This window comes from Athene cunicularia, assembly GCF_003259725.1.
Source record: "Athene cunicularia isolate RWA chromosome 12 unlocalized genomic scaffold, athCun1 chr12_part1, whole genome shotgun sequence".
NCBI classification, from domain to species: Eukaryota; Metazoa; Chordata; class Aves; order Strigiformes; family Strigidae; genus Athene; species Athene cunicularia.
Genome location: NW_020799116.1, coordinates 5,314,083 through 5,327,805, shown reverse-complemented (window position 1 = coordinate 5,327,805; position 13,723 = coordinate 5,314,083). Strand labels below are relative to the sequence as shown.

The 13,723-nt window shown below is 46.6% G+C and overlaps 1 protein-coding gene across 17 annotated transcripts in view; it reads left to right on the top strand.

The window, feature by feature from the left end:
* CADPS (calcium dependent secretion activator) overlaps positions 1–13,723 on the top strand; it is a 177,996-nt gene that overhangs the window by 52,614 nt on the left and 111,659 nt on the right. For all 17 annotated transcript variants that reach the window (XM_026857209.1, XM_026857204.1, XM_026857202.1 and 14 more), the window contains exon 6: positions 9,899–10,010. In XM_026857209.1, coding sequence (XP_026713010.1) covers positions 9,899–10,010 — 112 coding nt within the window. The remainder of the gene's footprint in view (positions 1–9,898; positions 10,011–13,723) is intronic.

The following is a 13,723-nucleotide window of genomic DNA, read 5'->3' as shown; positions in this document are numbered from 1 at the left end:
AACTTCCCCATAACGCTTACCCTGTGTATCAGCTATGCTTAGGAAACACTTCATACTGAAATCAAGCTCTGCACTTTCTGTATAGCAAAGATCATCCTTTTTTTGGGTTCCTAAAGCTGTGCCGTCGGCCTCAGCAGCTCCTCTTGGCTGCAGTGCCCTGGCAGCCGAGTGACACAGTGCTGGCACAGGAACAGGGTCTGCGGGGACTGTGTGTGAGCCACGAGCAGATCAAGAGCAGACCTTCACAGGCTTTGCTTTGCTGCAGTCTCCGTCAGCTTTACCCTATTCCTTCTGCACCTTGCACACTCAGACGCAGATGTGATGCTCTCCTAGACATATTTCTCTCTCAGCCGGCAGTCATAGTGTTGCCGTAGCCAGTTTGAGGATGTGGGAGTTGCAGCTCCTGGAGAGAGATGGTGCCTTTTTTCAGCTGTCTGGTACTGCTGGCTGCATGATGTTAAGCAAGATGGTGTCTGCGTTGCATGACACTTACATTGTGTCTCAGAGCCGTGGGAACAAAAAATGTGCAGTTCATGAAATGCTGGAGGTTGGAAGACATCCTTAGCTGCTCCTAGGAGGAGACCAGTCCTTAGGGACGTGCTGTCTCTCTGCTCCCCTTTTGGATAACACCATAGTGCTTTCTGCACTGGTGTTTTTGAGTAAATGAACCCAAAGCTTTTTCCTTTTTGTAAACAAAAGAATTGCTAATGGTGCTATTTTTTTTTTTTTTTAGCAGAGGGAATGTTATATGCTCAGCAGGAACTAGGATGGGAAATGATGCATACACTCAGAGTCCTTGGGTTATCCCATCAGAGCAGACATCAGTGCTCCAGGCAGAGACACGGCCTCACTCAGCATTGTATAGCTCCAGGGAAGGCAGGTACAGCCACGGCTGCTGGCCAGTGTGCGCGGGGATGCTGGCTTGTTGGTCACCTGTGTGGTAGCTGCATCAGTGAAAGCAGGTTTTACTGTCGCTGTAAAATCTGCACAGGAAAGTCTGAGAGGAATCAAATCTGTTTGTGCTGTCACTCCCACTTCAGCTCGGCTTCTTCTGAGGGGATGGGACTGAAAGGCTGTTCTGTCAGCAGAAAGGGAGGACAGGAAACAAATGGGAACAAAAATAGGCTGTGTTGTCAATCTGTGTCTGATGACTTTGGTTATCCTGTTCTGAAGGTGAGTAAACACACAGAACTTTTACCATGGGAGGAATCCCAGAGGAGGCTCAGCAGCCCTCGGGAGTCAAGCCATGTTACAGATGCAAACCGTTCTCAATCCATTTCTACAGGCAGAATGGAAAGGTACCTTTCTTAGCACCTGAATTGTATTTCCTAGCCCGGGACATTTTCATATGAGCAGAAACATAGAAAGTTCTCCACATCTCTGCATACTCTTTAAGATTGTCATTTCGGATCTGGTTTTTGTGTGTCTGTAGCAGCCACCTCCAGCACCCCTCTTTAGCAGTGGAAAGACATGGGTGCTTTTAAGGTAGGCTTTATTTCATCTGCTTCCTGTCTCTAAACTGGGATGAGGCAAATTAAGGCCTAACTCCACGGATACTAATTAGATCTCTCCTCATTACAATAGCAGGAGCCCAAGGCAGGTGACGTAGGCACATGTACATGGTAGTGCAGTCCCCTAAATTTGTGTTTTTCCACAGTTGTGATCAGTCTCTTGTCTCAGCATCCTCTCCTAATAGCTAAAGATCAAATCCTTTCCTTGGAGCCATAGTTCGATTTGAGGCCCTCTGTGGCATGTGAAATCCAAACTCAGTCCCACAAAAACCACCAGGCAGATTAAATGACTTGCTGTTTTGCTGGTGGATGGTTGCTGCTGGTGGGAGGAACCGACACCTCCTGTACTTCACCACAGTGTGATGCACTCGCTGAACGCTGCAGAGCAGGCAGCACACACTTTCTTTTTTTGGTGTCTTTACTCAGCACCTTATTTTGTTTCTGACTAAATCATTTTTTATCTTTCGATAATGATACCTCTTGAGATGGTGCATTGCATGCTAGGTTATGTTTCTTAGAAGAACTCAACTGATCTCAAACAAGGTTTGTAGTCGCACTGCAATAAGTCACAAACCAGTTTGTAACTGTCCCCAACCCAGTATCCCCAAACTGGCTGTGGTTTATGGTATTCTCCTGCTGAAACAGAGTTGTGCATGGAACTGCACCCCACGGGTCTCCAGCCGTGTGACCCAGCCTGTGGGTTTTCTTGGAGAGCCTAAAAAAAAGCCTGAGTTATTCTGTCACCTTTGGGTTTTTTCAAATCCCAAAGACACAAACCAAAAACCTATTATCTGTTGCTGTTACTCACGAGAGTTGCAAAAAAATACATATTGTCCTAAAGGCTTTGGGATGTCCTGTTTCTTTATATTATGGCTTCGTGACGCAGCTGGTGCAGGTGTTAGCACCTGCCTCTGCCACATGTCATGGACACATCCGTGCTGTCAAATCCCCTGCCAGGTCAGTGCCTCATCCACACTGCTCACACAGAGGAACGAGCTCTCTGCTCTCCCAGCTCCTGCTTATGAAGGGCTCACCACATGGGCAGCATTGTCTCATTTATGTCATTCCTAGAAGTTCACAAATACCCGTTTCTGAAAACGAAGCGACCATTTTCATCCTGGTGGAATTAATGCCATCCCTGCATCAGGTTTTGCTGTTGAGCTAAGTCTGTGTGTGCTACATTATAATGAACTGCAGCCTCAAAGTGTGGGCAAGGGCAGTTCAGAAAGATCACCAGTAACCATCATCTTGGTCACTGACCTCTATTTCATGTTTTTGAATGGCTGGTATACTTAAAGCATTAGAGAATATAACAAAAAGCTTTCCTGCATGCTTCTTCACATACAGTTAACTGTTAAACGCATTTAAAAATGGTTTATTTTCCTCCTTGCTTATATCTCCAGTATATATAAAAAAGAAACAACTCAGCGCCTCGTGTGCTTCTTCTCTAGCTTTGTTTTTCTCAGTGCTCAAGCTTCGGACACACATGATTTATGCCTCAAGATTTAAGGCTGTTTGCTGGAAAGGTGTCTTCTGGGAGGGGAGGAGTGCCCACTCCTCCAAAAAGAAAGCAAACCACCATTGGTTAGGCAGGATTTCTGGAAGAACTAAATCAGGACTGTATGTAGCATTTCAGTCTCCCAGCGATGAAGCAGGATCAGACCTCGCCATCCTCAGAGCAGGATCCAGCTCCGGCAGGCACCGTGCTGGGCATTGCAGTAAACCAAGAAACCAAGGCTGGATTAAAAGCATCATGCTACATGAGATAAAGCAATGACCCAGAAAAAGGTGACTTTGCTGACACGTGTTTCCTCAAAAATAAGGCAGTGTCTGTCAGACTGCTGTCTGTGCCACCCTCTCGATGAGCCTGCCCTTCACCAGCCAGTGGAGACCAAACTACGAATACAGCAGGAGGGACACAGCCACACTGCTGTGGGTGCCAGGAGAGAAGAGGTGAGGAACATGGATGAAGAGAAGTGCATGAAGCACGACCCTTTCCTACCTGCACTGGCAGCGCACGAGGGAGGCAGCCGGACTGGCCGGTCGCATTCTCACCAGATCCCATTCTGACAGGAGAGGACAGCAAGTGAGGTTAAGCTGGCCTTGCAGATTTTGTCCCAGACATGTTCCCATCTGTTAAAGGCCTTTCAGATGGACCTCCCTGCCTGTGTACACAACCAGCCGCCTGCTGAAGGAGGGTGGGTGGCACTAGGGGCTGGTTTAGGTGGCTGTGCCCCTGCGGGGATGGAGACAACTGCCCACTGTGTCCTGTGTTCCCAAGGATGTGCTCTTGGCCTGGGAGGGGACATGTGTTGCTGCTGATTTGGTTACATTTGAAAATCAGTACTGAGCAGGTAGCTCGATAAACTAGTGCAGATCTGACCAACAAGCAGACTGGAACCTAGCTGGCTGGGGAGCAGCTCTGTGGAAAGGGACCTGGGGGTTGTGGTGGACAAGCAGCTCAATATGAGTGACCAGTGTGCTGCAGCAGCAAAGCAAGCTACAGGGTGCTGGATTGCATCAACAAGGGCAGCACCAGCAGTGATAAAGAAGTCATTACCCCACGCTACTCAGCACTTGTCAGGCCACATGGAATACTGTGTTCATTTTTGGTTCCTGCTATACAAAAAAGCTGTGGACAGGTCAGAGAGGGTCCAGAGAAGGGCCACAAAGATGATCAAGGGAGTGGGAAGGCCATGTGAGGAAAGGCTGAGAGAACTGGGTTCCAGTGTTTAATGGTGGCTACAGAGAGGATGGAACTCACTTTTTACAAGGAGTCGCATGGAAAAGATGAAGGATAATGGGTACAAGTTACTCCTGGGAAGATTCCAAGTGGACACAAGAGGAAATTTTTTCACAAAGAGAACAATTAGCCACTGGAATAATCTCCCAGGGAAGTGGTGGATTCCCCAGCATTGGACATTTTTAAGATTCAGCTGGACAGGGAGCTGGGCTGTCTCGTCTAGACCATGTTTTTGCCAAGAAAGGTTGTACCAGGTGATCCTTGAGGTCCCTTCCAACCTGGTATTCTACAATTCTATGACTATTCTGCAAGACTTTTTTACTTAAGTGGTAAAATTGTGGGAACAAGGCAGAAGGGCAACTTCTCCCACGGAGAGGTGCCGTGTCCCAGGATGCTGTTGTGTACGTTGCACCTCATGCACCTGGAGTGAACCCACCGAGGGAAGAGCGTAGCTCTCCTTTAATACACATTTTTACTTTTATTTTCTGATTTATTTTTTTTTCATGTTCATTCCATGCAAGCTGGTAAGAAAATCCATTTCAATAAATATATCTAGAGAGGGAGAAAAGGTGTCCTCTGGCAGTTTTGAAGCCCATGAGAACAGGCCATAGATCACGTTTAAATGTCAACGCTGTCACAAGCACGTCACTCTGCAGCTGCTCCCACGTTAGCCTCCTGACAGGCCGAGCTGGTTAGTGGGGCTGATTCATGGCCCAGCAATATAATTCAGTTGCACTTGTTCATTATTTATAGAAATCACAGGCATCAATGTTCCGCCTAGATCAAGTTACAAGAGCAATGATGGAAGAAGGGTTATTCTTTCAACTTAGGCAGGGGCTAAGCAGACTTGCTGGAGACCACAGTACATGAGTGATTGAATTTAATGCATTTTCCTGGGTATTAACATGTATGTTCGCTTTTGGGAAGGTCATGAGTGCTAAAATTTCCTTTAGAGGAACTTACACACTAGAGGTGAATAGCAATGACTAAGAGTATCTCAAGGACAGCCAAGAAAATCGTAGATTAGGCCACATAAGCAGGATATCGCGGAGAAGAGCAGCTTGGAGTCAGAGACCCTGCTGCCTGGTTTCATGTGATACGGGAGTGCACTCAGGACAAGGACCCTTGCAGGGTTTTGGTCAAGCCTTATTTATATCCCAAATAGTTTTTTAATCCCACATTGTAACATAGTAGTGCAGTGGCATTTGAATGATTTTGTCTTTTTGGCTATGTAGTAATTTTATCTTTATAATTGCTGTGTCTGCATTTTGGTAGCACTCAGAAGCTACAGCCAAAGATCAGGATGTAAAGCACTTCACATCTGTAGGATGAAGACAGTTGTTCCTGCAGTGACCGTATGTCAGGAAAGGTTAAGAGCTTGGTACAGCAGCAAGGTGAGGAGCCTAAGTGGTCTTACTTGTTTTGTCCATAAATTGGGAAGGGCTGAGTAGCATCAACCTGAAGGTTTGCCAGGTCACCAGCGTGTTGCTTGAAACAGTTGACAGCAGCTTGGTCTGAGCAGCCTGGCACCTGCACCAGCAATGGCATCACTGAAATCAGGCAGGTAAGCCCATCCTTCAAGTGCTCCACATTGGATGAATCAATGGAGGTGGCAGGTGGCAAGGCTAACCTCTGTCTCTTGTTGTCCACTCACGCCTTCTGGATATGTGTCATTTTGTTTCATTCAGAAAAAAATCTCAGCACTTCAGGCTGTTTGATTAGTAACTGTGATGGCACCTCTAGCTGAATCCATAGACACAAAGTCTACAGTGACGATCTACTTATTTTGCTTGTAAAAGGTAAAACAAGGGCCTGTATTTGTCAAGTTAGCACCTGCGGCATATCTCATTTTCTGGCTCTTTGCAGCCAGAAGACTTTAGCTACCTATCCTCAATTTGATGTCTAACTAGAAACCCTGGAAACACAAGTAGATCTAGTGGAACGGCAGAGATGCCATAATTCTAGCAAAGTCCCCGTGCATTGCAGCATCTCTGGGTCAGCTCCAGGCTTTGGGGTGCACTGGGCAATAACAAATGCTGGGCTGAGGGTTTCAGGTGGGATTCAGATAGTTAACATTTCTAACTGAGAAAGCAGTGACAGGATTTTTCTGCTTGTATACTTCTCTGTGGGGTGTGTGTGTATATATATCTGTATCTCTCCTTTTGGCCAGAATGACATTATTTGTCCTCGTTTGCAGATGTATTATTTCTTTGAAGTGTCAGCATGAGCACTGTGATGTGGGGACCAGATAGCGTGGCTACTTCACAGGATTTGTTCAGAATGGTTCCCAAGCACTTACCCAACAAATAAACCCTTGCAGTGATAACCTGCTTAATTATTAAATATGGCAGTGAAACTATTACATTGTTAGTCCCTCAGAAGATCCTAATACCTAACTACTGTCCATAGCTAATTTTCTGAACAATAATTTAATACACAGCACAGATAAACTGCGTACTTAGATTGAATACAAATGATGTTTCAGTGACATGAATTATGGCCTTATGCTGAGCATCACTATGGCAACTAATGACATCACCGCAGGCTTCAACCTGCACAAAACCCAACTTCTGAGGGTCTCTATTTGTTGGCACGGATCTTTTCAGTGCTTTTGGGGGTATGAATATGTAAGCACCACAGTGTTGTCAAGGGTTTGCTATGTATGTTTACTGTCATTTGAAACATTTTTTCCCTTTGTGGTTAATGTTGTTCTCATGAAGGAAACCTAATGAAAATTACTGTTTGTATTTGGTTAGTAACATTTGTTGATAACATATGGTCTGGGAATGCTTCAGCAAATAAGAGCTTTTTAATAGTAAACAGAGATATGAGTTCTATAAAGCAGATGCTGTCAAAATACACGGCGTAAGGTTGGATATTCTCTTACTTTAGCCTCTTACCCAAAGCAGGATTATCTTCTTACATTCCCTGCTGGTGACAATGCAGTTTTTTAAGAGAGAAAATATAACCTGTGACCTGAAGCTGCAATTAGAAAATAATGCTGTTTCTTGGTTCTTATGCTTAAAACATTTATTAGGTAGCTGATGGCTCACACATAAAAAAGGTATTATATTGAGGATCTATCTGGACCTGTAGTGCTGTAGATAATTTATGCCAAACCTCTCCTCTCTGGCACTGGTGGCAGTTTAATGCATTGTCATAAAAGGTGAAACATGTGCAACAGTGACACTGGGGGAGAAAACTTCAGAACAAAGCTGACAAAGAAACTGAGTTTGTTAATCAGCTCTGCGCTGAACACGCTCATCTGCTAAGCTCAGTTGGACAAGATTTGCTCAGTGGAGAGCCAAGCTTAAACCTATACTGCTAGTGCAGAGGAAGGAGTAAATTATTTTTCCCCCTAACTTTCTAAGTGCGAAACCTGCTGTTTGGTATGTAGGTTTAAAAAACATCTAGTTGCTGGTCCACATGTCACCTGAGCCTTCTCCCAGTCATTTCAAGGGAACTGCCTTTCGTCAGCAGAGGATCTGTTTGACAGTGTAAAATGATAAAGTGTCATTAGTAGCATGAGGGTGAACAGAAGTGGTTACTGAGATGTGGTATAATCTCTCATCTGACTTGCGGTGTTCTAGGTTCCAGTGTGTGTTACATCATGTCACTTGGAGGTGTTGCTCATAGCATGCTCTTGGTTTCTTCTAGTTTACAAGAAGCACCTTGTCTGTGATTATTCTTCAAACTTGCTTGTACACTTTGCATGAGTTTTGAAGTGTGATGAATTTTCAGGATCTCTGGGAACAACATAGAAATCTAGCTCACAATGAATTATAGAAAAAGACAAAGAGAACAACAACAAAAAAAAAAGTAAAAAGAGCAGTTTTTGTCTGCTAGTTTCAGGTTGGACCTCTGCATGATCGGATGTTTAGGAGCATCCTCCTTGCAGTGGTGCACTTGTCCCCAGTCCTCCCTCTGCCCCTCCATCTTTGGCTGAGCTGTTCTCTGCTAACAAGGGCAAGTGCAGTTTTAGCAGTGCTTTGCTTAGCTTTGTCTGGAAGTTTCTGTCTGGCTTTATTTTAATAAGTTTCTAACTTTCTAAGCTGTAGAAACAAGCCTTGAAATACAGTTGTGAAGTCTCAAACATAAAAGCATCATGACCTTTTACCCCTTAGTGTAGAAGGTATTCTCTTCTCTGCTACTGTCAAAATTGTTTAAAGCTTACAAATAGGCATTAGTTCAAGTTCCACTTAATTTTTGTTACCTGACGCTCTTCGGTCTATGCCTGTTTGCCAGAGGGGAATGTTTTTCTGTATCTCAAATCTTAGCACAGGTGAGTAATTTGACGTGTTGGTGTGGGTGGCACCACTTGTGCAGGCTCTTCATGAGCCTAATTGAAAAGCCATGGCCCTTAGGATGTTGAACAGACTTGGTGTTTCACAAGTTTCTTTTCCCTACGATCTCTCTAAATCAAAGCTGACTGCTGTGTAAGGTCCACAGGTATCTTTAAGAGAACCCCATGAGGATGCTTGCTGGCACAGCTCAGGTGAGCCCTCACAGGTGTCACCAGGCAGCAGCTCCAGCTGCAGCTCACTGGGACAGGAACAGAGCCCAGGAGGACAGTCCCTGAAACAGAGTACCGTGAGCTGTGGCCAAACTGGGGCTCTGCTCTCAAAGCTTCCCCAGGTGTCCGGGCTGAGACAGAAAAGCTCTAGTGTGACTGGGTCAGGCCTGTCACCAGACCTCCCCTCCACCAGACCTGCAGGGCTGCTGCAGGTCCCACACTCATGTGGGGAAGGTCAGCTGCGGGGTGGGCTCCCCTTGTAATACTTACAATGGCAAGTTTGGCCATGGATGTCTGCAGACTGTGGCTGGGACCCTGCAGGCACAGGGTCCCACATGGAATGAGTTCATGTTCTCTGCACACTCGGCAGCTTGTGGCTGCAGGAGCTTGGAGATGTCCTCTAGAAACATGCCAGTCTAGGGGGAGTTCTTGCATACTGTGGGTCACTCAGCCTCCATAGTGCTCCTTTCCAAGCCCTGGGACCAGCCAGGAGATGACTCATGGACTACAAGTAGTAGATGGTGGTCTTGGTTCATGGTGCAGTGGGAGAGGTGGCCATTTCCTGGCCACTGCTGTCCCATTCCCAAGGAGCTGGTGTCCTGCTCTGCAGTCCCAGCAAACTAGGATTACTCCAGACATAATGGCTTGAACTTAAACCTGGGCTGGGCTGGCACTCAGAAGAGGACCCAGGTTGAACTGGGTTTTCTTCAGAGAAAGCAAACCTCACTATCAACCTGGAAAGGAGAGATTAAATTAGCCAAGAGATGAGCAGAGGCATGAGTGATTACAGGTGTCCTGAGTGCAGATGTCCTCGATCCTAAACTTCTGTTGTGGCCATACAGGCAGTTGCTGCAGGAGACATACCATTCTTTCTAAATAAAAACAGTCTCCTAAATTTGGTTTCATACTGCTCTCAAATACTCTTATTTTTGTCCCCAAAGAACCATCATGGGTTCTCCAAACATCTGTCCTACACTTCCCAAAGAAGATAATTAATGCCCTCGTCACTCAGACAGCCCAGCCACTTCAGCTTGCACCAGACAGGACATTTTCCGTTAACCATTGCACACCCAAACAGTAGTGCTGCCGACCTGCCAGTTGAGCTGAATATCTCTCTCCTTATTTTCACAGCTGGGGCACCCAAGGAGACTTCACGACAACACATGCGCTTCCTGCAGTGAAGGTGAAGCTCTTCACGGAGAGCACGGGAGTGCTGGCTCTGGAGGACAAAGAGCTTGGGAGGGTAAGAAGATTTTGAGTTTAATAACGTTTCCTTCTGGCCCTGCTTTTCTAGAGAAATCTCTCCTGTACGGAAATATCTTTGGAGCACAACATGCTCTGCTTTTTTGCCAAGCTTCAGGAGGGGGAAAAAGCAAGCTCTCCACTGCTGGAAAAGAGTGTATCTAGCATGCTGCCTTTGTTGTAAGTTTTTAATGGCAGCATTTCAGCTGGCTGTGCCTGCACTGAGCAAAGGCAGAGGATCTTGTGTGTGATATTGGCAGTCCGGAAAGCCTTAGAAGTTGCTTACGGAAATGGACATTCCTGAGGCAGAAAAGGGGATTATGCTGAAGCAGAAAGAGGGGATTTAAGTTTGGCAAGAGAGTGTTAAGCTGCTCTCATATCTGCTGAGCAGCCGGTGCACAGTTTGAACAGTTGAAAGCACTGACTGCAGTACTCACTGCAAAGAGCTTGAAATCCTGCCTTCCCCTGGGGGTTGTGGCTGAAGGGGTGGCTTCAGTGGGGCTGGGCTGGGGAGTGAAACATGGGGGTTCATTGCTGGCGTCGGTGGTGTTAACAGCAAAGAGCCCACATTCGTGGGGTACCGGCCGCAGAGCTGACCACCTCACCCCATCTCTGCCCCACAGCTGTGGTCCCTAAACCAGCTCCCTGGGGCTGGTGGCCCTCCATTGCTGCAGACCACAGCTCCAGGATATTTGTGGATGACGCTTTTCTGTGGCTTTGGGACACTTCAGTTAGCGTCCATGGATTTTGTTTCAGCTGTATAATTTGTGTTGGCTCCAAGCATAAGTGGCAGCAAACTCCTTGCCATCCCTTCCCCAGCTCTTCAGGGGTGTGAGATCAGCATGGTTGAAAACCTCATGAAAATCAGTTCAGGGTAAGAGAGGCTGCACCTCACACATGGGCTTGGCACCTCACGTATCATAGCTCAGCGTGGCCTGATTGATCTCCGGGAGCAGCCTGGGCTCTGTCTGCCCAGCTCTGCAGCACACCTTGCCCTGTCCACATGGCTATGGCCAAGAAAGTTGCTGATCGTGTGCAAGTCCAACCACGGTATTTCCAATTATGGACCTGTTGGGGTGTTTCTTGCTAACTCCGTGGCAGCTTGTGCCTTGACACAGGAGAGTCTGTCCATACAACAGAATTTTCCCTTATTACCATAGTTTTGTGCTCATCTTGTTCATACAAGTGCCAAATATTCTTTCAGGTCCTAGTGGGCTGTTGATTTAGTTTATATCTTTATGGTGGAGAGCACTGCATGTGATTTTGTCTCAACAAATTCATGTTCATTTTAACTATATGTGATTTCACGTTCATATAACGTCCTTTGTTCTTGCACTTGAGAGAGAGAAAAACAAAGCTAGCCCTTCTTTTCTCCTCTCAAGCTTCTCTTCAAAGAGAGTCACAGCCCCTTTGGACTTCCCTCATTTACACCTTGATCCTTCTTTTCTCCCTGTCCTCCTCCTTTTTTGACAAAGGGGATGACCCCACTCTAGGCTGCGGTACTCCAGCTGAAGACCTACAGTTGCTTAGCTGCACAGCATCATAATATTTCCAGGATTATTTTCAAAACCTTCTTCAAACAGCCCGGCACTCCTGCCTTTATCCGCTGCAGCATGCTGAGCAGAGCTTTTCACCCAGCTGGCCGTGATGCCATTCAGGGCTTTTTCCCTTGAATGGTTACACTCGGTGGAGACCCGCTTGCTTTGTGAGTCTTGTTTCTACTGGCAGCCATGAGTGGTGCTGACTTTGCTGCTCTCGGGAAGCAATTAGCTGTGCATGTTGTTCTGAGAAAGACGTCAGGCCCCAAAGCAACCCCTCTTGCCCTGAAATGCTGATGAGCTAGCCCCACCAATGTGCTTTAATTCCTGGTCCAGCGGGAAGCCATCCCTCGGCTCTCGGCTTCTGCGGGCCGAAGGATGTGGGCCAGTAGCAGTGAGCACGGGGAGCCGGGTGATGATTTCCCCTGGCTCGTGGCCACTAGTGCTTTCAATCGGCCACACTTCAAAGGGACTCTTGGTGTGCCCGGAGCGGCCGAGAAATGACGCGTGTCTGCTCAGGCTGCATCAGGATTTTTTTCTTTAATGAAATAATGAAACCGGGAGCATGTTAAGCCCCTGGTTTAGCGGTTGGAGTGGGCACGAACCTGTCTGCACGGGAAGAGGAGGGAAGCAGGTTTTATACACAAAAACACCCATGCTCAGCCGCCCTTTGAGAAGCGGCTTTGTGCTCTGGCAGGCATGTACAATGCCTACTTTCTATTGCCAGTGTTGAGTTGGCAACCGGCCGGCACTCCTCATTTCACCACTTTTATCGAGGGGAGAGCTGGAAAATGCTCCCAAGCCCTAAACTGCTGGATGGGCAGCTGAAGGCATGGGAATACATCCTGGCCCTATTGAAGCCAGTGGCAAGGCTCCCACAGATTTCATCCATGCCAAGACTTCAACTACTGAGAGCAAGGAGGGGAAGAGCCATGAATTACAACAACACTGAGCAAAGTTTATGTGCCTTTTAATGAAAAAGAGTTAGAAATCAAAGTAGAGAGCATCCCAAACACCCTGAGTGGCTGCTGCCTCCTAAAGAGATGTGGTTTAGTGGCAAGTCTATGTGCTTGCATGACCTGCCTTGCAGTGGGGGTCATTGGATACTGCTCAGAGTTTGGGTCCATCCCTGTTTCTAACAACACTCCATGGGGAGGACTCACTTCTCATCTTCAGGATTTGCTAAAATGTGTTTTTTTCCAAGAGTGATGCAGTAGAGGCTGGTGTTGCTCAGTTATCATAACAGCTTCAGATTCCTGCCAGAGAAAGCATTAGTCTGATTCAATAACAGAAGTGATAAATAATGTTTATGAATAAGGGTAAAGTTGAGGATCTACTGATGTTAACCTCAGGCTTTGGAGGAGGCAATAAAATTATTCTTAAAATCATTCATCAGAGGGTAATAATCTCAAGGATATTTTGGTGGAAAACAGCCCATAGGTTGTTGAATCAGCAGTAAAGTTGAAGAGCAGAGGAATACAAGATTATAGTCTGGGCTGGAGTTTGGCAGGAGCACGGGCTAAGCGTGAGCAAGGAATGAGTGATGGCAGCACATCAAATAACAAGGGTGAATGCTGCCATTTGTAAGACAATTTGCTTGCGTAAAGGTTAATGGATTTAAAGGAGATTCATCCCACTACAGGACAGTGGAGACTTGAATGAATTTGTGCCAGGCAAAGTCACCTCTGAAGAGGAATGGGCATAGGAGGGGGAAGGTTAAGCCACCTCCAAGGACACATATGGAAACACCAGGAGGAAATGGTGGATGTGGTTTAGTTCTGGGAGAGCACTCTGTGTCTTGCTGTCTGAGGGAGCTGCTCTGCTTTGTAGGGGTAACGGGTGAGTGGGAAAAGCACAACCACGATCAGGAAAGATTACTCGCCTCTTGGAGCCTTTCTGTTTCTTTGATGAGCCAAGCGCTTCCGTTGGTGTTCACCTGCCCCGCTCCGCTGCAGTCACTGGTGTTGCTCTGATTCACCCCAGCTGGAAGACCATCCCATCATTTCCTCGCTGCATGAAATGGAAGCAGAGAGTCCTGCAGCCACTGATGTCATGACATGGGTTGCAGATTTTATCTGCTGCCGTAGTGCAGTCCAGCCTACCTAAAATGTTGCCTACCGCATCCAGTCTTAACAGTAAGCAAAACATAAAACCAGCTTCCCCACAACCTGATAGT